The sequence below is a fragment of the Sphaerodactylus townsendi genome, linkage group LG07 (genome assembly GCF_021028975.2).
Source record: "Sphaerodactylus townsendi isolate TG3544 linkage group LG07, MPM_Stown_v2.3, whole genome shotgun sequence".
Classification (NCBI taxonomy): Eukaryota; Metazoa; Chordata; class Lepidosauria; order Squamata; family Sphaerodactylidae; genus Sphaerodactylus; species Sphaerodactylus townsendi.
In genome coordinates, this window is record NC_059431.1 from 46,522,681 (window position 1) to 46,545,684 (window position 23,004).

Sequence of the window (23,004 nt, forward strand, 5' to 3'; positions counted from 1 at the left end):
CTTTCTCCTCTTATAAAACTTGCCAGCGTTTAGGTTGCAACATCTTTGCAGAAGTCTTTCAAGACTTATATGTCCAAATTCCCCTTGTCTTTATAGTTAAGGAAATCAGGATCTTTATAAATTCCATTCATTCCCCATTAACATCAAGGAAACCACAAGTAAGGAATAATTTAAAAATTCCTGCCAAAACACAAAACTCACTATGTAACCTTGGGCCAGTCACTTACTTTATAGGGTTGTTATGAGAATAAAATAAAGTGTATGATAACAGTACAGTTGTCCCTCCCACATTGTGACTTTCCACATCACAGTTTTCTAAAGTGTGGGTGGAAAGTCGCTGCCCAACACAACCCAGAGCCATGATTACCTGGAGGCTTGGGGAGAGGAAGAGGAAGAGGTGGGTTGCCGGTGGGAGATGACAGAGGCATGCAAGATGGCCTGGTGATGTGGAGCAGGAGCTTTAAAAGGCCAGAGGGAGCAATGAACGACCAGAGGGAGGAACGAAGAGCCCAGCCCTGGGGGCAAACCTTAGGCTGGAAGCAGGGGAAATTTTATGCATGTTGCAAGGGGCACTGAGCCCCTAATCCCATGATGTGGGATGGATGATAGTACTATGGATGCCACTCTGAGCTGTTTAGAGAAAGCACACAATAAAGACATTTTTATATAGAAAATGTTTTATTTTACACAATAAACATTTGTGTGCATGAGACAGTGACAGACATTTCTGGGCATACATAAATGTGTTATCATCAGAAAAATACAACCAAGTCACCATTCAGGTTTTCTAATATAAACTGAAAGACTCTCTATGAAATACCACATAAAATAACCCATATAGCACATGAGAGATTTTTTCTATTTCTGTTAAAAAATCTCAGTGAAGACCTGGATGTACTTTTCTGATGATGCATGAGTTTCTGTGGTACAGAGGTGACAGCAGCTGCTCCAGGACAAGGTGGGGCACCACCTAGAACAGCAGTTGCAGAAAGATGGCCTCAGTAGGAGATTCTCTGGAGACCCTTCTCCACACCAAGAGGCTAAGGTGCATAATACCGTGTTTCCCCGAAAATAAGACAGTGTCTTATATTAATTTTTGCTCCCAAAGATGCGCTATGTCTTATTTTCAGGGGATGTCTTATTTTTCTGTGTTCTGTTCGTCGGGCATGCTTCCAAGCAAAAACGTTGCTACGTCTTACTTTTGGGGGATGCCTTATATTTCGCACTTCAGCAAAACCTCCACTACGTCTTATTTTCAGGGGATGTCTTATATTCGGGAAAACAGGGTAGTAGAGACATGAGGTTCGCCAACTCATATTGCTGACCAGGGTCACAGCTGGCAGCATGTGTTTCCATTTGGCCCTGTGAAAACCAGCTGGGGTGCAACAAGGCAAGGAAGGGCTTCAGAAATGAACAGAGAAGGGAGGAGAAATGATGGGTTTGGCCAGCATGAAGAGGGGACAGTGATCAAAAGGGAGGTCAAGGGGGAGAGACTGAGGGGGCAAAGCAAGAAGGTCTGAGAAGGCACAGAACTGGGTGAGAAGGTCTGAGAAGGCACAGAGAGGGGAAGAAAGGAACCTAAAGGAAGTGTTATGGCCTTGGGCAACATAAGGCAGCCACACCTGCTCAAGCCAAGGTGAGTGGAACAATAGCAGAAACACAGCTCAGCCTCCTGAGGTTTTAAAGACACAGAGCAGGAAAGCTAAGGGAACTGCACTTGGATCAATACATGTGTAGCCTTGGTTCATAGTAATAAATAAAAGTTTAACAGGCACTTTTGAGTCTCAGCGAGTCTCTGCATAGTGCAGAAGACACCTAGGGTGTCCCACTGCCCTGTACCAGGACCAGAGCCACACAATTATGCATTTCCCCTGTCAGGTGTACAGTCTTGACAGACACCCGGGAACACCTGAATATACTTTCCATTGACACCTGGATTTTAGGTTTCCAAAAACATACACCCATAAAACATAACCGTTGTTCATTCACTTTCTCCATTGTATGTTCTCTTTGAAGAGGTGAAAAAATGGGGTAGAACCATGGACAGATTTCTTACCAGAAGTCCTATAGATTAGATTCTGATCCAGTGTCCTGTGTTTAAGGTGGCCTAAATTCAATTATGAATACAGATTTAATAGGCTTTTATGATCATCCCTGTTGGGTAAATTTTAACAGAATGAATAAACACAGAGATCCCCAGTTTTAAAAAACCTCTGCATGCCACAAGATGACTCTATTTCAGGTCTTTATGTCACACAGAAAACTCCTTTTCAAACCAAATGGACTTTCAAAAGTATTTTGTAATGCTAAAAAACAGCAACATAATTTTTTAAACACCCCACAAATTCAAGTGGACATGCCCAAATACTGGGGTTGTCCATTAAATGGATCTCTGATTTGTGTACCAAACTTAGATCAAAACTGAGAATGACCACTACGTGGCAGCAGTGGCGTAGTGGCTAAGAGCAGTGGCTAAGAGCAGGTGCACTCTGATCTGGAGGAACGGGGTTTGATTCCCAGCTCTGCCGCTTGAGTAATGGAGGCTTATCTGAGGAATTCAGATTAGCCTGTACACTCCCGCACACGCCAGCTGGGTGACCTTGGGCTAGTCACAGCTTTTCGGAGCTCTCCCAGCCCCACCCACCTCACAGGGTGTTTGTTGTGAGGGGGGAAGGGCAAGGAGATTGTAAGCCCCTTTGAGTCTCCTACAGGAGAGAAAGGGGGGATATAAATCCAAACTCCTCCTCCTCCTCTTTTTCTTCTTCTTCTTCTGCTTCTTCTTCTTCTTCTTCTTCTTCTTCTTCTTCTTCTTCTTCTTCTTCTTCTTCTTCTTCTTCTTCTTCTTCTTCTTCTTCTTCTTCTTCTTCTTCTTCTTCTTCTTGTCAGCTTTATGACCCATTAGATTTCAGACTTTTCTAAGGATCTAAAACCTTTCATGATTAATTAATTAAAATATTTATGGTCCAGCTTTCTACAATTGCCCAAGTTGTTCAATTCTTGCTTTTGAGTTATCAAAGTAGTAGGTAAAAGGTAGCCCCCTGAGCAAGTATCCGGTCACCATGAGGTGGTACCACATCACATCACAGGTAGACTATGGTTAAGGGGTGGTTTGCCATTGTCTTCTCCAGTTGTCCACATTTTATCCCCAGGAAGTCGGGTACTTATCCAATCTCAAAAGGATGGAAGACTCAGTCAACCTTGAGCTGGCTACCAGAAATTGAATTCCGTCAGGATCGATCTGAGGTTATGAGCAGACCTTTGACTGCAGTATTGCAGCTTACCACACTGTGCCATGGGGATCCTCAATCTGGCTAGTAAACCATCCTATTATTGAAAATGTTTTAAGTAATGAATCTGAGAATCAATTTTGATTGGATATAAACATAAGTGTGCCTTATAAAGCAGGATGCACTGCTTAGGACATCCACTTAGAAACAGGAATGTCATTTGGCCTACCTAGTGATCTGGAAAAAACATTCTAGGCAGTGTCTCTCTGTGCACAAGCTGCATAGTGGCAATTATTTCTTAATCACGCTACAATGGGGGAAATAAAAGCAGATTTTATAAACAGGGTAACTAGTGCATTGATATTTAAAGGGTCCTTTGTGAAAAGGCGATATCAGATTCTAGTAGCAAGATTACATACAACCATGTAGGCTCTCAATAGATTTATGGCACTGTCTACCTGGGTGGCCCAGACTAGCATTATCTCATCAGATCTCACAAGATAAGCCAGGTCAGCCCTGGTTAATACTTGGATAAGAGACTGCCAAGGAAGTCCAGAATGCAATACAGAGGCAGGCAATATCAGATCACCTCTTTTCATCTCTTGTCCTAAAAACCATATGGAGTCAACATAAGTCAGCTGCAACTTGATGGCACTTTGCATCACCACCATGGAAACAACCACAATGTTAAATAAAAACTTGCCCATTTCTTTTCACTTGTTTTCATTACCCTTCTGGTAGCAGCACAGCAAAAACAACTTCTGAACTGCTTCTTTTATGTTCATATACATAAGAACATAAGAACAAGCCAGCTGGATCAGACCAAAGTCCATCTAGTCCAGCTCTCTGCTACTCGCAGTGGCCCACCAGGTGCCTTGGGAGCTCACATGTAGGATGTGAACGCAATGGCCTTCTGCGGCTGTTGCTCCCGATCACCTGGTCTGTTAAGGCATTTGCAATCTCAGATCAAAGAGGATCAAGATTGGTAGCCATAAATCAACTTCTCCTCCATAAATCTGTCCAAGCCCCTTTTAAAGCTATCCAGGTTAGTGGCCATCACCACCTCCTGTGGCAGCATATTCCAAACACCAATCACACGATTCGGAAGTAGAAGAAGTGTTTCCTTTTATTAGTCCTAATTCTTCCCCAGCATTTTCAATGAATGCCCCTGGTTCCTAGTATTGTGAGAAAGAGAGAAAAATTTCTCTCTCTCCAGCATTTTCACTACCCCATGCATGAATTTTGTAGACTTCCCAATCCTTATCCCCCTCAGGCGCCTCCTCTCCAAACTAAAGAGTCCCAAAGCGCATGCAGCCTCTCTCCTCATAGGGAAGGTGCTCCCAGTCCCTCAATCATCCTTGTTGCCCTTCTCTGCACTTTTTCTATCTCCTCAATATCCTTTTTTTGAGGATGCGGCGACCAGAACTGGACACGAGTGTACTCCAAGATGCCCGGTCGCACCACTGCTTTTATATAAGGGGCATGACAATCTTTGCAGTTTATTCTCAGATTCCAGCTTTTCTAATGATCCCCAGCATAGAGTTTGCCTTTTTTCACAGCTGCCATGCATTGAGTTTGAGCATTTCCATGGAACTATCCAACTAAGGGCACGCCTAAATCCCTTTCCTGGTCTGTGACCTGATAGCACTGACCCCTGTAAGCGTGTATGTGAAGAGTTTGGATTTTTTTGCCCCTATGTGCATCACTTTACATTTTGCTACATTGAACTGCATTACTGCCATTCTGAGCCCCACTCCACCCTAATTTATCAAAGGAGTCTGCTTGGAGCTCTTCGCGAAATCCTTTGTGGTTTCTCACCACCCTACATAATTTGGTATCATCTGCAAACTTGGCCACCCACGCTTTCTTACCCAATTCCCTACTTCCAAGGTCATTTTATGAATAGGTTAAAGAAGAGCACTGGTCCCATTAAAGCGGATCGCTTAGGGGACACCACTCCCTCACATCTCTCCATTGTGAGAACTTCCCATTTACACCCCACTCTTTTTGTTTCCCTGTTTCTCAACCAGTTTTTGAAATCCATAGGAGGACTTCCCCTCTTATTCCTTCCATTGCTGAGTTTTCTCAACAGTCTCTGGTGAGGAACTTTTGTCAAAAAGCCTTTTGGAAATCCACAGTAGAGCAGTGTCCACCGGTTCACCCTGTCCACATGCAACATGTTTACACCCTCAAAGAACTCTAGTAAGTTTGTAAGACAGGTTGCACTCTGCAAAAGCCATGCTGACTCTTTCTCAGCAGGTCTTGCTTTTCTACATGTTTTATAATTTTATCTTTAATGATAGATTCTACTAATTTACCAGGAACAGATGTCAAACTGACTGGCCTGTAATTTCCCGCAAGGTCCCCCTAGTCATCCTTGCTTAAAGATTGGTGTGACACATTGGCCATCTTCCAGTCTTCAGGGATGAATACGGACTTCAGGATAAGTTGCATATTAAAGGAGTGAGAGAAGATCAGCAATTTCATGCTTGAGCTCTTTAAGATACTCTTGGGTGAATGCGATGTCCTGGAGCCCAGAGGATTTTGGTAACATTTAGTTTGCCTCAATGGCTGCCCGAAACTTCTTCCTTGTCTACCACTATGTCTTCGCTAGTTCCTCGGATGCTACGCCTCCTAAGAAGCTTGGTTCAGGTGCAGGAATGTTCCTCACCTCTCCTCTTGGGTGAGAACAGATGCAAAAGAATTAATTCCCAGCTTCTCTGCAATCTCCCTGCCATCTTTTAGCACACCCTTTGTTCCTTTGATCATCCTTAGCGGGCCTGCAGCTTCCCTTGCTGGCTTCCTGCTTTTTTGATGTGCTTGAAGAACTGTTTGTTGCTGGTCTTGATGTTTCCTTAATAGCCATGCGTTCCTCCATAATCCTTTTGCCTCCCTTACAGCTAACTTGCTTCTCTTTTTGCCACCATTTATGTTCCCTCTCATGTATTCTTCATCAACCAAACTGGACTTCCATTTTCCTAAATGACATTTTCTTTTCTGATAATTTCCTCAACCTCTTCTTGTTAACCATGGTGGCTTTCTTTTGGACTGGGTGCTGCGCTTTTTCTAACCTGTGGAACACATTTCCAGCTGAGCTTTTATTACTGTGTTTTTTAAATAACCTCAAGCATCCCTGGACAGTTTGACTCTCTTGATTTTCCCTTTCAGCTTCCTGCGCACTATCCCCCTCATGCTTTAGAGAGAATTTCCCTTTCTGAAAGGCGAATGCTCGCCAACTACGTTAGTAGTTGCCACTTGTTCGCATGCTGAGATACTGAATCTGACTTAGCATTGTGAGTTAAGCTGTTCCCCTATCGGCTCCAACAAAAACACTGACTTCCCTGCACCAGGTCCTATGGGTCCCACATAGAAATTAGATTTAGGATCCACCTCTCCCCTGGTTGGTTCCCACAACCACATCTGCTCTAAGCCACAGTCATTTAGCATATCCAGGGAATGCTCTCCTCCTTACTATGAGCCTGAGACATGCATTTTTTCCGAAGTTTATATGGGGATAGTTCAAATCACCCATTACCACTACATTTTTGGTTTTTTTTTTGGCCTCTCTAATTTCTTTTTCCATCTCCGAATCCTCTTGTGCACTTTGGTCAGGAGGAATGATAATATATTCTAATATTAGAAGCTGTCCTTCACACCTGGTATTGATATCTACAGTGATTCCTGTAGAGGGAACCAGCTCCCCCCCTGCATTGTCTATTTTATGTGATACTATGCTCTCATTTGATGTAAGGGGAGCAACTCCATCCCAATGCGCCCCTGTCCTATCAACTTCCCTATAGAGCCTGTAGCCTGGTATAACAGCATCCACTGGGTTCTCCTCATTTCCACCATGTCTCTATAATGCCACTGGTATCAAAGTCCCTCCTTCAAAACTCTGTACTCCATAGCTCCCCCATTTTTAGGTCGAATGCTTCTACTATTAGCATAGAGACACCTGTATACCCTGTCTCTGTCCTTAACCCACTGAGATTTATGTGCTTTACCCTCAAGTCTTTTTGCTTAGACACTTATCGTCACATGCACATTGCTATGTTCCCTATCGCTTGTATGTGGTTGATTTAGAAAAACCTCCTCTCTCTGTCTGCATCCCCCATAGATACTGTATTCCGAACCCGAAAGTCTACCTCCCAGCTCCTGTAGGCTTTCCCCCAGGGATCAGTTTAAAAGCTGTTCTGCCACTTTTTTTTTAATGTTGAGCGCCAGCAGCCTGGTTCCCTCTTTGGTTAAGATGAAGCCCGTCCCGTTTGTTTTACAGGCCTACCACTTGTCCCAAAGGGTTCCCCCAGTTCCTGACAAATCTGGGGAAACCCTCTGCCTTACACCACCTTCTCATCCACGCATTGAGACCCTGTATCTCTGCTTGCCCCTTAGCCTTCGCCTCTGCACGATGGAGCGAGGTAGGCATTTTCTGAGGAATGCCACCTTTGGAGGTCCTGGACTTCAACCTGTTTCCTAGCAGCCTAAATTTCGGTAGCTTCCAGAACCTCCCGGCTACATATTCCCAATGTCGTTTGGGTGCCAATGTGGACTTCACAACTGCTGACTCCACCCCAGCACTGTCTAAAAGCTCTATCTTAGACGAGGCAATGTGACATCCACAACCTTCAGCACTCAGGCAGGCAAGTCACCATCACGGTCATCACGCCTCTCCACAAACCCAACTCTCTACATTTCTAATGAAAATTCGAATCCCACCCACTACAAGGGAGCCCCCCCTTACCTCCCTTCGAGGGGCCCATCCCTCAGTCGCGAGAGGATAAGCTGATCCACCAGGATTAAGGGAAGCTGGATCCCATCTACAGGGAGCATCTTCCCCCACCTCAGAGCTGGCACCCTCCATCCCAAGGCCTTCATTCCTCCACATGACATCTGAAGGAGATGTCGCACCTTGGGAGTGGGACCCGGCTGTTAGGTCCCTGAAAGCCTCGTCTGTCACCCTCTCTGCCTCTTTCAGCTTCTCCAGGTTTGCCACCTTGGCTTCAAGAGAACGCACACGTTCCTTGAGTGCCAGGAGCTCATTGCAGCGAGGGCACACCCACGACTTCTGTCCTAGTGGCAGATAGTCATACAACCTGTTGCATGCAGTTGTTTCTTCACAAATTCAGTCTTTGCAGAATTAAATTAAAGATACCCCTGAAATTAGCTGAGTGTCAAAATTTGGAATTAATATTTTAATTTGCACTTACTGAAAGCACAAACAAACAGACTTCCAAGATCACAGATTGTTTCTTGACTTACCTCTTTTACCTGAAGTAACTGTTCAGGAAGCATACTGGCTCCATTTGTTTTACTCTCCCCTGTCAAAAGATCCCCACCAACTTTCTTCAGAACTCCTGCACAAAGGAGATCAAAGCTAAGATTAATTCTGAAGAAATTTGCTAACCTATTACACCTGATATATTCATGTGTCCTACAAAGGCATAAGCTGTAATGGAAAGTTAGGAGTGTAAGAAAGCAAAATTCAGATATCAAACAGAAGTTGTTTTACAAATTCCACATTCCATTTTGCATTTTACTTATCAACAGTACATATAAAGGTATACAATACTTGATTTAATCACTGATGTTTAGATAATTTGTGCATTAAAAGGCTTCTAAAAAGATTTGGCAGTGATTTGGTGGCCTTTGGTGGCCTTTGTAAGAGCAGTAAAATGGGATACAAATTTGGTAAATGAATAAATAAACTTGTTATCTCCTGAGTGCTAGAATGATAGAACCTGCCCTGTCCTCATTGTGCATAGTACTAAAGTACAGCAAAAAGTTCTTATCTTTAAATGTGGGTCTACTGAATATTAGTAAAGCTGGAGTGAGGGTGGAAAAACATGAAAGCACTATGCTTCCGAACACATTTGGTTGGAAGCAAAATTTCAATAGAGCTTTCTTCCACATCTTCATGTTGAGGAATCTGACACCATATACGTTTGACAGAAGACAGTTTTTGGCTTTATAGATGGATTTGATCTTCTGAGAACAGTACGATATAGTCTAGAGATGAGAAACAACAATTTTAAATTAAGATCCGCAGCAATAAAGAAGAGCTTGCTTAAATACTATCTACCGTGTTTCCCCGAAAATAAGACAGTGTCTTATATTAATTTTTGCTCCCAACGATGCGCTATGTCTTATTTTCAGGGGAATGTCTTATTTTTCCGCTCCACAGCTGCATGCTCTGGTGTTCTGTTCGACCGGCATGCTTCCAAACAAAAACTTTGCTACGTCTTACTTTTGGGGGATGCTTTATATTTAGCACTTCAGCAAAACCTCTACTACATCTTATTTTCTGGGGATGTCTTATTTTTGGGGAAACAAGGTATTAAGCCATATTACATTCCCATGAACACATCCAGTATTAATAAGTTTATGTTCAGTATGCCAAAGGCAATCTGTACCAATTTTAGGTTTCCATGTCAATGTACAACCTCCGTTTCTACAATCAGGAACATTGGATTGATATTTTGAAACATATGACAGAATGAGATTTGGAATGCAGATAATGAAACAGGTCAGGATGATGCCAGAGGTAAGAAATTTTTCCTAAAAGAATTGATTCTTGTAGAATTGTAAAACAATTCTACCCCATTCATATGTGTACACCCCTATAAACTAGTTCATATGTGCCACTGTTGGCACTATTATAATCCATTAACTATTCAGTTTTCAAACTCTAACTAGAACTGATAAATGATCACAAATGATCACAAATGATCTAAACTTAATCCCAAATCTAGAAAGATGTTACTGGCACCAAAAAACTTTGAAAAACTAATGAGAGTAGTAAGTCTAGTTCTCCTACATCTTGAGTGTAAATTCCATCTTCCAATCCCACTCCTTGAAAAATAAGATTTTTTTAAAGAAATGCTGTTGCAGTTTCTTTTAGAACATACAAAACCAGAATTCATACGGCTTCAAAAGCTGCCCATTAGGGCAATGACTTTGTAAATCTGATGGTGTTGTTCTTTTATAGTGCTTTCTAGAGATTTATATGAAGAAATAGATTTCTAATTAATGTGTGAAGGAAAGACCTTTGCAAATCTTTCTAGTCCCCTGAGGCAAAGCTTGAAAATCTAAGGCCTTGACAAGTTTGCCCAGAGTGGTTTCAAAGAGCTCCACTGGAAAAAGCTTTTCTTGGCACTCATTATCAGATCTGTCTAAAGTTCACCTTTCTCTCTGAAATGGGGGAGAAAAGGTGAGAGGAAGATGAAAAGTGTGTTAGATGTTTTTGATTTTTGAAAATCTTAACAAGATACTTCTGACACACCAGAGGAAAGGGAAAGCACACCAGAAGGACAGAAGGAGAATATAATTTGGTCAAGCATTCTTCATTCTAAACAGGACATTTTGCTTTATCCCTTCTGCTGAATGTTCCAGGTTTCTTCAAAGGATCGTATCTTCTCTGATAATGAATGTGCTAGGTATGTCTCAACATTTCATTAATTTAATTGTACTATAAATCCACTAGAACCGAACTGTAAGGATGGTCAAAGACCAGGAAAAAAGATTAATTCTTTTCAGTACTTCAAATGAAGGCATATTACAGTTCTTTTATTTTCTTGAATTTTCTGTTAATTCTGGAAGAGTAGACATGAGGAGCTGGCAGATACTTCTGAGAAAAAGTCCTACATCTTTGCTAGAAAAAAGGAATGTTTGGGGCAATATTCATGGTGGATTAAAAAAAAAATTAGGCATTTATGATACTTCTAGCCTCAACTTGAAAGTCAACAAAATTGGACGTCAACAATATTTGAGTCAATGTATGTAAAGGACATTGCTGTGAACATTATTCAAGTATGCTTTCAGTTTGATAATTACCTCTTCACTCACTGTAATTCTCAATCAGAATTAAAAAGCAATATGAATAAAAAGAGTTAAATGAGCAAAACACAAGCATACTGAAGTTTGAAAAAATGTTTTTAATATGATTGTTCTTCTAAATGATAGTTTTAAAAGAAATGAATATAAAATGTACTTCATTTATTTATTAAATGGCAAGAGATACAAATTAAATTACAAAAAAATCCAGATCATTTCAGTATGGCTGTTACAAGCATGCTTTGTCAACATTCACTTTTTCCCCACTGTGTCCCTTGGTGCTATTGTCTGCCATGGGATTACAGTCAAACAGCATCAGTGATCAGTACTTCCTTGAGTTGTAACTTCTATTTTCAGCCACCTAAATTGGTCTTCATAGGTTTCCATTGTGCAAACTGCAAAGGAACTCGTCTTGATGGCAGCAAGAAGTAGTGTGAACTATGCATCTCTCTTTTCTTTGCAGTTCTTTTTTTTTTTTGGTTCACAAGCAACCTCCTACCAAAAGCAGAATCTGCAGAACAGACTACATCCAAGTGATAATGCTATGAAAACGTATGAAGAGAAGCCCAGGTGGCCACCTTGCAAATTTCCAATGTGGAAGCCTTCGACCTCTCCGCCCAAGCAGCAGCTATAGTCCTAGTGTAATGAGCTTTACAAACCCTGGGAGCCACTTTACCCTTAACTACATACGCCTCCCTAATACAGTCCCTTAACCATCTAGCTAAGGATCTCTTAGAAGCCATTTGACCCCTCTTAAGACCCCCTAAGAGTACAAACAATCTGTCAGAAGATCTGAAATCTTTGATTTTTCTGAGATAAACCCTAAGTGTTCTCACATCCAATTTATGCAGCCATTGCTCTTTGTCATCGCTGGGTCTAGGGAAAAAATGATGGCCAAGAAACCTCCTGGTTTAGATAAAACTCAGATACCACCTTCAGAAAAAATGAAATAAAACTTCCCAAAGAACTACTTTATTTCTGAGGGAGTTTTACAAATGTTCTGTACATCAAGCCCAAAAGCTCCATATGATATTCTGAGCAAAGAACAACTAAACTTTGGATTCTAATACTCACTTTCCCCTTTTTGTAATTATCTGACATGACTTTAATTCAGAGCTAATAAAGGCCACTTCACAAGTGTCCAAGACTCCAATTTGTTTCATAATCTGAAAAACCAAGCCATTGCCAAAATAGCACAGCTATTTTGCTACCTTTTATTAATGCTGTAGCTTTTTGAATGGAGATGAGGTGATGTCTTCTAAGATAGTACTATTGCATCTCAGTGTGGCCTCGAAATTCCTCACATTATCCCTGTTGGAATACTCTTGTCCTCCCATATATAATAGTTTTTCTAGCATATATTTTTAATTTATATCTTCCCACTCTGATAATTCAGACCAAATTCCTTTTAACTATCATTCCATTTTGTATGGTCACATTGAGGATTGGCAAGGAGCAAAGATTTGGAGCTCAATGGAACAGAAAAGTACACTGAGAGGTTGTGTTGTGATGGCAATTCACCAATCATATTTCTCCCTTCTATACCAATTTGAATGCTTAGGGTTCAAACTTAACCAGAAATAGTCACTTTTCCCACTGTTTTAGCCAATCTGATATGCTAGCTATTTCATACTTACAGGACAGATTATCTCAGAAAACAGGACAGATTACCTCAGAAAACAATGAGATGTAGGGATAGGGAAAGTGTGTATTACCTTGAACACATTGGTTGTCAGAAAAACATGGTGAAGAAAGCTCTTCAACCTTTTCCTCCATCACCAAAAATAGCTTTACAAGGTGGGAGAGGCATCTCAGTTGATTTATTGTTAAACCAAAGTTTCTCTCTTTTCTAGGACATTCCTGAGAAGCTGAAAAAGAAGTAAAGAAAGTTAGTTTCAGGGGGGGAAAGTATATATGTAATGTTTTATGAAACGAATCAAGCCATCACTGAAACCACATAATTACTACTGAAACAGGAAGGATAAAGATTAAAATTGTTCTGATTACTTTGATTCTGTAACCAGTGAAAAAGAGGAAAGGAGTGGATCAGAGAATGAAAGTATATTAGTTGAATGGTACTATGGAAAAAGTTTTATTCTTACTTTTTTCCAGTCGGATTTGGCCTTTGTTTGGAACCAAGATCTAGCTCATGGTCCTAGCAGACAAACCGAAAAAGGAAATAGTACTACTACTAATCCTACTGAAGTTCTCAGATACTTTCAATACTATTGGTCATCTGAATTACTAGGAAGGCATCACAATATAATATTTTCAGGCAGTTCAAGTCTTTGGTACCCAAGGAAGTCCAAAAAATACAGCTACCTTTCATATTTTTGTGAACTATCCTCTGTAATCTAAGAATTCACTTTCCAGCAATCATGTTCAATATTCAAGTTTCCATATAAATCCACTACTTTGAATAAAATATTGTCAGTATGCTTAAGATACCCTATTTTTAATTGCCAAATACAAAGTCAGTCATTTCCATTCTAAAATTGGGCCTGGATCACTAATGAATAAATTAAAATCAATACAAAAATGATATTAGAAAAAAATTGCGATCTAGTTATAATAGTAGAAAAAGAAGAGTTTGGATTTACACCGCTCTTTTTTCAACTGTAAGGAGTCTCAAAGTAGCTTACAAATCCCTTCCCTTCCTTCTTAATAGACATATTGTGAGGTAGGTGGGACTGAGAGAGTTCTGAGAGAACTGTGATTTGCTCAAGGTCATTCAGCAGACTTCATGTGGAGAAGTGGGGAAACAAACCTGGTTCATCATATCAGAGCCCATTGCTCATGTGGAGCAGTGGGGAATCAAAACCAGTTCTCCAGATTAGAGTCCACTGCTCTTAACCACTATACCACACTGGCTATTCTGGAAGAAGAAGCAAGTCCACAACATGGAGGTATGTTTGGACACTCAAGTGATGGCTTGGTCAGTAGTGCTTTTGGACAGTAAAATCTGTATGGCAGCTATGAACTTGTGTGGAGGATAGGGACCTACCAATCTGGTCCTAGATACAGCCGGAAAGCATAGAATGAAGCAACCTTGTTGATACTAAGCAGGTATAGATCTGGACAGCTTATAGATGCGATACCTCCTTGGAATCTATGTACAGACCTCCAGGCAGAGTAGAGAATAAGAAATAAACAACTTGAATAACTTTTATATAAATAAAAGATTCTATAATTTTGAGGAAAGGCTGCTGCAATATACTCTGAGCAGCTGCTCTTAAAAACGCAACCGAAAATGGATAAGTATTTCACAGTAGTTTTTTTCCCATGCTCCCCCAAATTGTAAATTTTTCCATTGGAAAAAATGGGGTGAATGTCTTTGGAAATGGGGGAAACAGGAAAACCTTTTTTTCTAGTCATAGGGGAAGGGGCTTCACATTCTACTTAACAACTGAGAAACTTAATTGTATTCTCATCAATACATAATACTCTCTCTCACCACACCCATATATATATACACACAAACAAATATAAAATTTACAGCATCAGGAATGAAAGTTATAATGACACCAGGATTTAGGGATATTTTTTCATAAACCACATCTTAAAACACAGGTCAGACAGTTCAGGAGAGATGTTATTTTTTTCTATATTAGATTTACATTGTAGATACATCTCTCTGTACTAGCTCAGGATCAAACCTGAACTAATAATTATTCCTAAAGTGCCAATTGAAGTAATATGAAACAAAAAACCACCGGTACTTCAAAAAAGCTGAACATAATTTAAATTATATACAAGTGGAAACCTGCAAAGAAGTGTTGTAGATTGTTGTCAGGCTATCCAAGAATGGCTACAAAGGTGAGAACAGTTACACCAGTGCAGCTGTGCTCAGGTAAGCTAAAATACTGCTCTTCTTGGAGTTCTGATGGTGAGCCTGCTGAGAATACCCTAGCAGGCATGCCCTCTGTAGTGACTATGAGTTCAAAAAGAAGACCCAAGAGAAATCATGAAGGGGCAATCTCAACCCCCCCCCCCCATTAGTCTCTCTATCCTCTTTCTTATAGGCCTCATCCTCTCCCCCACAACTCAGTTGTTGGGGATACCAGTGCTTTCAAGAGAGGCATTGACTGATTCCGCATGGGCCAAAAACAGCAGTGTGAACACAGTATGAAAATGGTGTAAAAGGGTTTATACACAGTATAAACGGTGTAAAAGGGTTTATACTGTCTTCACACCGTTCTCACGCCACTGTTTTTGGCCCATGCGGAATCAGCCAGAGAGAACTCTGCATGAGCACTTTGGGTACCTATCCTCCCTGATGGAGAACAGATTGGAAAGCAGCCTCCCTGTCTCTCCAAGGCAATATTTCTGGCCACAACAATGAGTCCTGCAGTTGGCACTTTGTGTGCCTACCCTTCTTACTTAGGGGGCTACTGTTACAAGGGAGCTTCCTGGAAATCTCAAAAAGGTAAATAAAATCTGGCACTGTAATTTTACACCATCATTTATTTTTCAGGTTTTTTATAAGAGTTTCAATTATACCCTGCCCTTCTCTCTTGTAAGGAGTCTCAAAGGGGCTTACAAACTCCTTCCTTTTCTTTTTCCACAAAGACTCCTTGTGAGGTAGTGGGGCTGAAAGAATCCTGAGAGAACTGTGACGAGCCCAAGGTCACCCAGCATGTGTAGGAGTGGGGAAACAAATCTAGTTCACCAGATAAGAGTTCATCACTCATGTGGAGCAGTGGAGAATCAAACCTGGTTCTCCAGAGAAGAAACCACTACACCATGCTGGTTCCATTTGAATCCATTTTTTTCTGCAGTAACATCTTTCTTTGATAGAAAAATCTACCAAATTTCACCATCTACCAGGACATACTGTGGCTATTTTAAAGGTTATTATTCTTCAAAAGAACTTCACAGGTAAGATCCAAACAATGAGTAATTAATTAGGAGGCATTTACAAAATCAAGGAAATGTTCCCTCTGGTATTTATATATGATTTGTTCCACTATCACATTTTATCTTTCAGTAGATTTTATATTTATCCTGCTCTGCTGTTGTTGGCTGGAAATGTTTCACATTTACTCTGGATGCAATGATTTCTCTTTTGTTTGGACCTTGTGTTACACCAGCCTTTCTTTGCAACATTCCACCCGCCCCACTTCTGCTGGGTAATTAGCCAAGTCTAATGCATGTGTACGCATCTATGTATCTGAAGAAATAAGATGTGACTCATGAAAGATTTTGCTGAAATAAATTTTGTTAGTCCTTAAGAAGTCAATGGTCTTTTGTGCTACTTTGCTACAACAGTGTAATGTAGCTACCACTCTAGAACAATTTCAAAGTATCCTGTCTGTGCAGATTTTTAGAACCATAAGGCAGGCAAGTTAGGAATTCGATATATGATTCTGTTGCTGTGAAAATTGCTGGAGATCAGAACCACAGTTTCTAAGACAGTTGGACAGTTTCAGTATGCATTATCCTACCAGTTATATGTTTGATGATATCCACTGTGGGTCAGGGTAGGTTTTTTATACTCTTTCCCTTCATACACTGTGATGCAGGGTGTGGCTTTTCTCAATTCCCTACCATAAGAACAACAATGGATTTCATTAAGAAAGCGGGATATGAATTAATGGATTTATGCCAATACTTTAAAAAGAAATGCAGACATTCAATGCTACTAATCTTACTAACGCCACTTATCCTATATTATCTGTTCAGACGCATATGGTACCCTTTCAAAACCATAAGCATTTTGTTGAAAAATACGGCATTTCTGATTTCAGTTAATAAATCACAACCTGTTATCCATTTCTCCGACCAGAACTGAATTCACTTTTTTTAAATCCTGAAGAACACACGCAGCTATGATGAAACACACCAAAATTAATTACAGTGAGTTTTATGCAAGGTTTTGTCTTACAACAAAGTCCAATCAATTCAGCATGCAAAAGGTAATCTTTAGAAAGTTATAGGCAAAAAAACAGAGACTCTGGAAAGGAATCTTTTAAACATGGAAATGAAACACCATAAATAACATTTATAGAGTGTACAGTTACATCAGCATGTTTATTATATTTTTCATTAGTAACACACATAAGGTTAATAATCTATTATAAACTAATTGTTTTCTAATCTGGGCTCCAAATTCTAAAATGCAATGGGGAAAATAGTAATTGATTATTCACCATCTTTCTATGACACTTTGTTATATTTTTGAGTGGTGAGACTCTTTCAGCTGCCATGAATAACATTTTGGGCTTTAGAAGAGATAAGACCCAAACTAAACAAGTTTCAACGATGCATAAAAGTGTCATCATTTAATGATAAAATGAGGAGGGATACAGCATTATGGCTAGCCTGTCCCTATTCAAGCAGAAACTCTGCCCATCCTACATGAGCTACATCCAATTTTGAACACTCAGTGTCCAAGTCCTCATTGAAACTTCAGAAGCATGCCTGCAATGTGCACTATTGAAACAGGGAAGGAGAGCTTTTGCAGTAACTCTGAAGAGATAAAGAAGGGATATTCTGATAATTCTGTCAGCTGTTAAGAAAGAAGTCCTACCCAACTGTATTAAAATGGGATTAGCATGAGAAAGGTTGATGTGCTGAATATGCATTATCGCTTATTTCTATGGTCATTGTGTTAGTTTTGTGTAGGTCACTGCTAGTAAGATTAAGGATGAGTTGATAAAATACTCTATGAGTGTGGCAGAAATTATAAACCAGAGTAGCTATAGAAAGCGATACGGTAAAAAAAAGAGAGAAGCATTAAGATATTTTTTCATATAGAGTATAGTGAGTTCCTCAAATAATATTAAAACCAAGAAAACAAAAGTATCACGATTTTTTGTGGGGGATTAATAAGGCAGAATATACAGATCTAAAGAAAGGATTTGCATGCATAGGATAGAACTGCACACACGGTAGGAGCTCTTTTTTCATCTCTCTCTAAAGTAGGCCTCACTGCCCAACAGAAAACCAGTTTTGCAGTTTAAAAAATCATATTGCCTGTTCAGCAATGAGAACGGCCACAGTGAAAAAATAAAGTTCTAGCTGCATACACGGTCTCCCATATCCTATCCAAACATTAACCAAAATTCAACTATATATTAAATTTAAACAATCATATTACTGTATTGTCGAAAGCTTATGAAGATGCCAGCCACAGATGCAGGCGAAACGTCAGGAGAGAATGCTGCTAGAACGGCCATACAGCCCGGAAACCACACAGCACCCAAATCATATTACTAACATTAAGCAAAAAAGGGTCATTATGAATAATTGCTTGCTATCTTCTATGCTCAGGGATAACAAACAAATGTTCAAGGCAATTCATGGGATGTTATAAATCCTAATAATAACAATCACAAAAGCAACAGTAGTGCTTCCAAACTCTCAATGATACAAATTTTTAGGTGAAGCCATAACCGTCTTGCATTTGTATCAACCATCACCTATAGGCTTTCTGCAAGAATTTAAAGGATTCTTATTCCTCCATGTTTTCTGTGATGCTCGAATAATTTTACATAGACAAGATCAGAACTCTTCCATGTTATAGCAGCACAGCTTAACTGTATGACAACTGTAGGATTAAATTATTTGTTTTACTGAATAACAACTGACTTTACTGGGATTTAAGCAGCCTGCGCAAGGATTGCAAAGATTACTGCCCTACCAATGTCGCACTAAGCACAGTTATGTCCTTCTAAGCCAATTGACTTAAACTGGCTTGGCAGGCTATAATTCTTTACACAGTAAAGCTCCAAAAACCAGTTTGAAATTTCTGAACTAAGGATACAATGCAGTTCCAACCTCAATCACTAGAAAGAGCTTTGTATACATTATTTAAGGTAGTTATTTCCAAATCTACTTTATTATTACACACTAACATTTCAAAACAGTTATATCTGACTAGGTAGCAGGATAAATGTAAATCACAAAGATATAGCTACTACACATCAAAGAAGCTTTAAAAATATTTGCAAACAAATCCTTTTGACCTAATCAATGTCTCCTTGCTAATCTAAGGCAAACATCTGTAGATTGCATTTGTTGTAAAATATGGAAAAGAAAGGAAATCCCTCAGCAAGTTTACTGATCCCAGCATTTACAGACTGAAATTTCAGTGCAGTTTACAAAACAGAACAGATGCAGATGCTGACAAAAAGGTAAGCAATTGTTGCATGGATTACTGCCAGACTCTGAGCTGATATATTAAACTCCAAGTGAAGCACATTTCCCCTATGGATTGCACTTACTGCCACTTCATTTCCTATGTGCACTGTTTCTCTATTGCTGTGCCTGGCAGTAAGCTATTTCCAGTTCTTTCGTGACCCCTGAGGCCTAGTGCTACCTCACACAACCATTAGAGAAGGGAATTGCATGTGTCTGACACAGCCTGAAACCAATTATTTGATATTTTCTTCAGAATGATGCCCAACTCTGTTGGGAATGAGCAATCATGAAATAATTTACTTCCTGATTTAATTTTTTCCTGCACAAATTAGTTGTAGTCTATGCTAGCTATACACAGCTGCCCATGACATATCTCTGTCTTATCAAAATTATACTTGAAATGATAAAGAAGAGATGGAGCTGAATATAATAGGTTGGGGAATCCTGCTTTAAACAGGCATTGACAAGTTTATCAGATATACTGATCACATGTACTCTCTGCTGATTGAAGATGACAGAATCATAAAGAACTGTCAGTGTGTCAGGGGAAGCCACGTAGATACAAACGATTATCAAAGTGTTTAACATTTTTTCTTTAAAAAAACACTGGTCTGCTTTTCATTTCCATTTAGTTTTGCTAAATATCGTTAAAGAAAAAAACCCACAAATTAAAACAATAATGCAATCATTCAGGACTTCACAGCTTAGGTTAACATTTAATCTCCTCCAGTATAACTTTTTAAAAATTAACACAGTTATGAAAAAAAATATTTTATCAGTCATTGGTGCTAGATATATGTGCATACATATTAATTACTGCTTCACCATGCCCACTCATAGGAATCTTTTGGAATGGAATGTCAATCTATATTAGCAAAGTAGACACAAATTCTGCATATTCCACAGTTAACAGCCATTGCTGAGCTACAGAAACCCATTCAAAGATTAAATAAATCTCTTAAAAGAGAAGCACCATTCAGCGCTCCGTAAGCTTGATACAACTCAATGGAAACATAACTGAGCAGTTCTTAGAATGTTGTCTAATTCCTCAAGCCTGAGGGTGCCATGGGTTTGCATTTCTCAAACAGCTGCCGCTCTGCCACAAGGCACAAACCTCTGAAGATATAGGCTATTTTGAATGCAGCTTGTAATATGGCATTGTGGTATGTTATTCAAAGAGAAAAGAATGTGTAAGAAATATGAATTATCAAGTCTTCCAGAAATGCTATATTATAATTCAGAAACCTTTATATTATAATTTAAAATGGAAATAAATGTAACAGAACACTTGTGATAAAGTAAATTAGTCAGGGAAGCAAAATATTACGTTAATACCAATTTAAATTTTATATTTTGGAGCAAACAGTGTAAACAGCATAATTTATTTGGCTACATTCTTTTTTAAAAGTGAAAACTTTCTGTGTACCTTTACACTGCAATCCACAATGAGGAGGGCCAACAGTGCTATGGAAATGGTGTGATCCCGGTGCAATGGCTCAAGCAGCATTAATGCCTGAACAGGACACAAATGCCAGCCCCAGGGAGGGGCACAAGAGTGCAACACAGGGGCATGGCACAGCAGTGGTGGCGATGTAGTGGTATGTGCCAGCATTGAAAAAGCCATGCCTGGGGGTGGGTGCAACATTAGTTGACTCCTTGATCCCTTTTAGGCTGAGAATGCCCACTTTTGAAGGCACAAACTTACTCCTCCCAAAAACTTGGTACATCCCAAGTATTAGAATCAGTGCAGACTTGCCTCCAAGATGCCAAAGTGCTCAGAATGCCACCTAGCCACCTAGCCAATGGTGACCCCCAGAAGCCAGACATGCCCCCTCTCCAGGAACTAATGGATAACTGTGTCATTTAAAAACACAAGCCAGAAGCTACCAAACTCCACAAGGTAGAACATGCAGCAGAGGATGTTGTCTATCAACTCCCTGCCAAAGAGACTTAGAGGCGGGCTGCACTCAGGGCAGGGAAAAGGGCACAGAGAGATTACCTTCCACAACAAGGCAAGGACTTGGTGCAAAAACCTAGGAGGGCAAAGACCACATTTGCTGATGGAAAAGTTAATTACAAAATACTGTTCACTTATCCTTGTCAGGATGCACATCTTTGAAATAACTATGTCAATTTAAGTGACTGAAATTTGATTCCTAATATGTTGTGGAACCTGTTTCAAAACTACACAGGTACTAGAACACCATCCTTTATCATTATACAATTGGTGGCAGAACTCTATTTCTGCTATACCAGGGCAATGCATACTCAAGTTAGTAAAGAGAAACCAAAAATAAAATCAGTTCCATTCCTGACTGACTGTCAAATAATAAAAAGGCACAGAAAAACTAATTGTATTCAATGTTAGGTTGCTATTTATTTTTCATTGTTCTTTATTATTTTATGTGCCTTGAGCACATAGAATAATATCGTATAACTGACCCGAGGGTGAGTTATCTACTTTGTTAGTATTGTCATTTACATCATGTGCAAGATTTTCCCTATTTCCCTTTAGTGTTTGTTCACTATAATGCAAATCTATCTGTAAATCAATGTTACTGTAATTATTTACGGAATTCCTAAATACTAAGTTCTTGTAAGTCACACAAATCACACACATGTTAACTCAAGTTTGTTAGTGAATGAGTGCTTGTGTCAGTGTGAATACAAAATTATGGTGATTTAAAGTACTATGATCCCAATATTTGCTTGTCATTAAGCACTCAAGCTTCCTTTGTCAATAATGAGCAAGAGACTGCTTAACTACAAAGGAGGGGTAATGGCCTCTCAGTCCAAGGGAGAAGATGATGGCACAGGAGTGCAAGGAAGCAGTCTTGCGGACAGCCCCGCCTCAAGATTGAGTGAAAACTTCTGTGGGAGGGAGTAGAAAAGAATGGATGGGAGTTCTAATGTGCGGTTGCCTAATCCAAGCACAGGTGTGCCCCAAAACAAGCATCTTTTTTACACTCTGTCATTGTGTCCATTGATCATGCTTGGTGTCCTTCAGGGTTTCATATGCAACCCTCTGAGCCTGATGTGTAATTCTGCCTGACTTTCTTGGAATGCCCAATGTCCACGTGTGCATGATCTGTAATGTTGCCTGCTTTCTTGGGTTGCTAAATGTCTGCCTCAGTCTAGTTTATAAAGAAGAGTTTTAACTAGCTATAACATCAGTTCTGGTTTCTCCAGCTGCCTGAAATTTGACATGGAGGATGTTTTATGTGAGATGTACAACCCTCAAGAATTTCATCCCAACTGGATGGAAAAATAATGCAATTACAGGTTGTACTTCCCAGAGAAATATGTTTTCCATTGAAACCAATGAAAAAATGCTTAACAAATAAATTTAATAATGATTTTTTAAAAAATTAAGATAAAAATGAAACTTGCCAAAATTACAGAGTGCTACTAATTGATATCTGGAAACTATAATGCAATGTATCCATTCTAGTGTAGATATATTTATAAATATTAAAAGTCTTGTTACCATGAATGGAGCTCTGCTTAACAAACAAAACTTTTCTGCATTGTCCTTCCTGCTTCTCCTGAAATGCTGCCCCAGGAACAAAAAGGGGCATAATGTACAGGTCTGTTGTGGGATGGGGGTCTAGTAAAATCCCCTCTACCACCAGAAATTCCCCAATATCAGCAAATAATGATAGCTGAATACAATCCATTATAATTAGCAAAATTACTTTAGACATTTCTAAACAGAAACATTTGAAATGAATCTACACTACTGTAATCTAACCCAACCCATAAGCAGAAGCAGAAGCAGAGGGCCATTGGATACCTATGTAAGAAT

General features: G+C 39.7%; 1 protein-coding gene across 3 annotated transcripts in view; it reads right to left on the reverse strand.

The window, feature by feature from the left end:
• The window catches only part of KIAA0825 (KIAA0825 ortholog), a 251,024-nt gene that overhangs the window by 183,895 nt on the left and 44,125 nt on the right, over nucleotides 1-23,004 (reverse strand). For all 3 annotated transcript variants that reach the window (XM_048503736.1, XM_048503735.1, XM_048503737.1), the window contains 2 exons: nucleotides 12,773-12,925; nucleotides 8,487-8,581 (listed from right to left, as the gene is read on the reverse strand). In XM_048503736.1, the coding sequence (XP_048359693.1) occupies nucleotides 8,487-8,581; nucleotides 12,773-12,925 (248 nt within the window). The remainder of the gene's footprint in view (nucleotides 1-8,486; nucleotides 8,582-12,772; nucleotides 12,926-23,004) is intronic.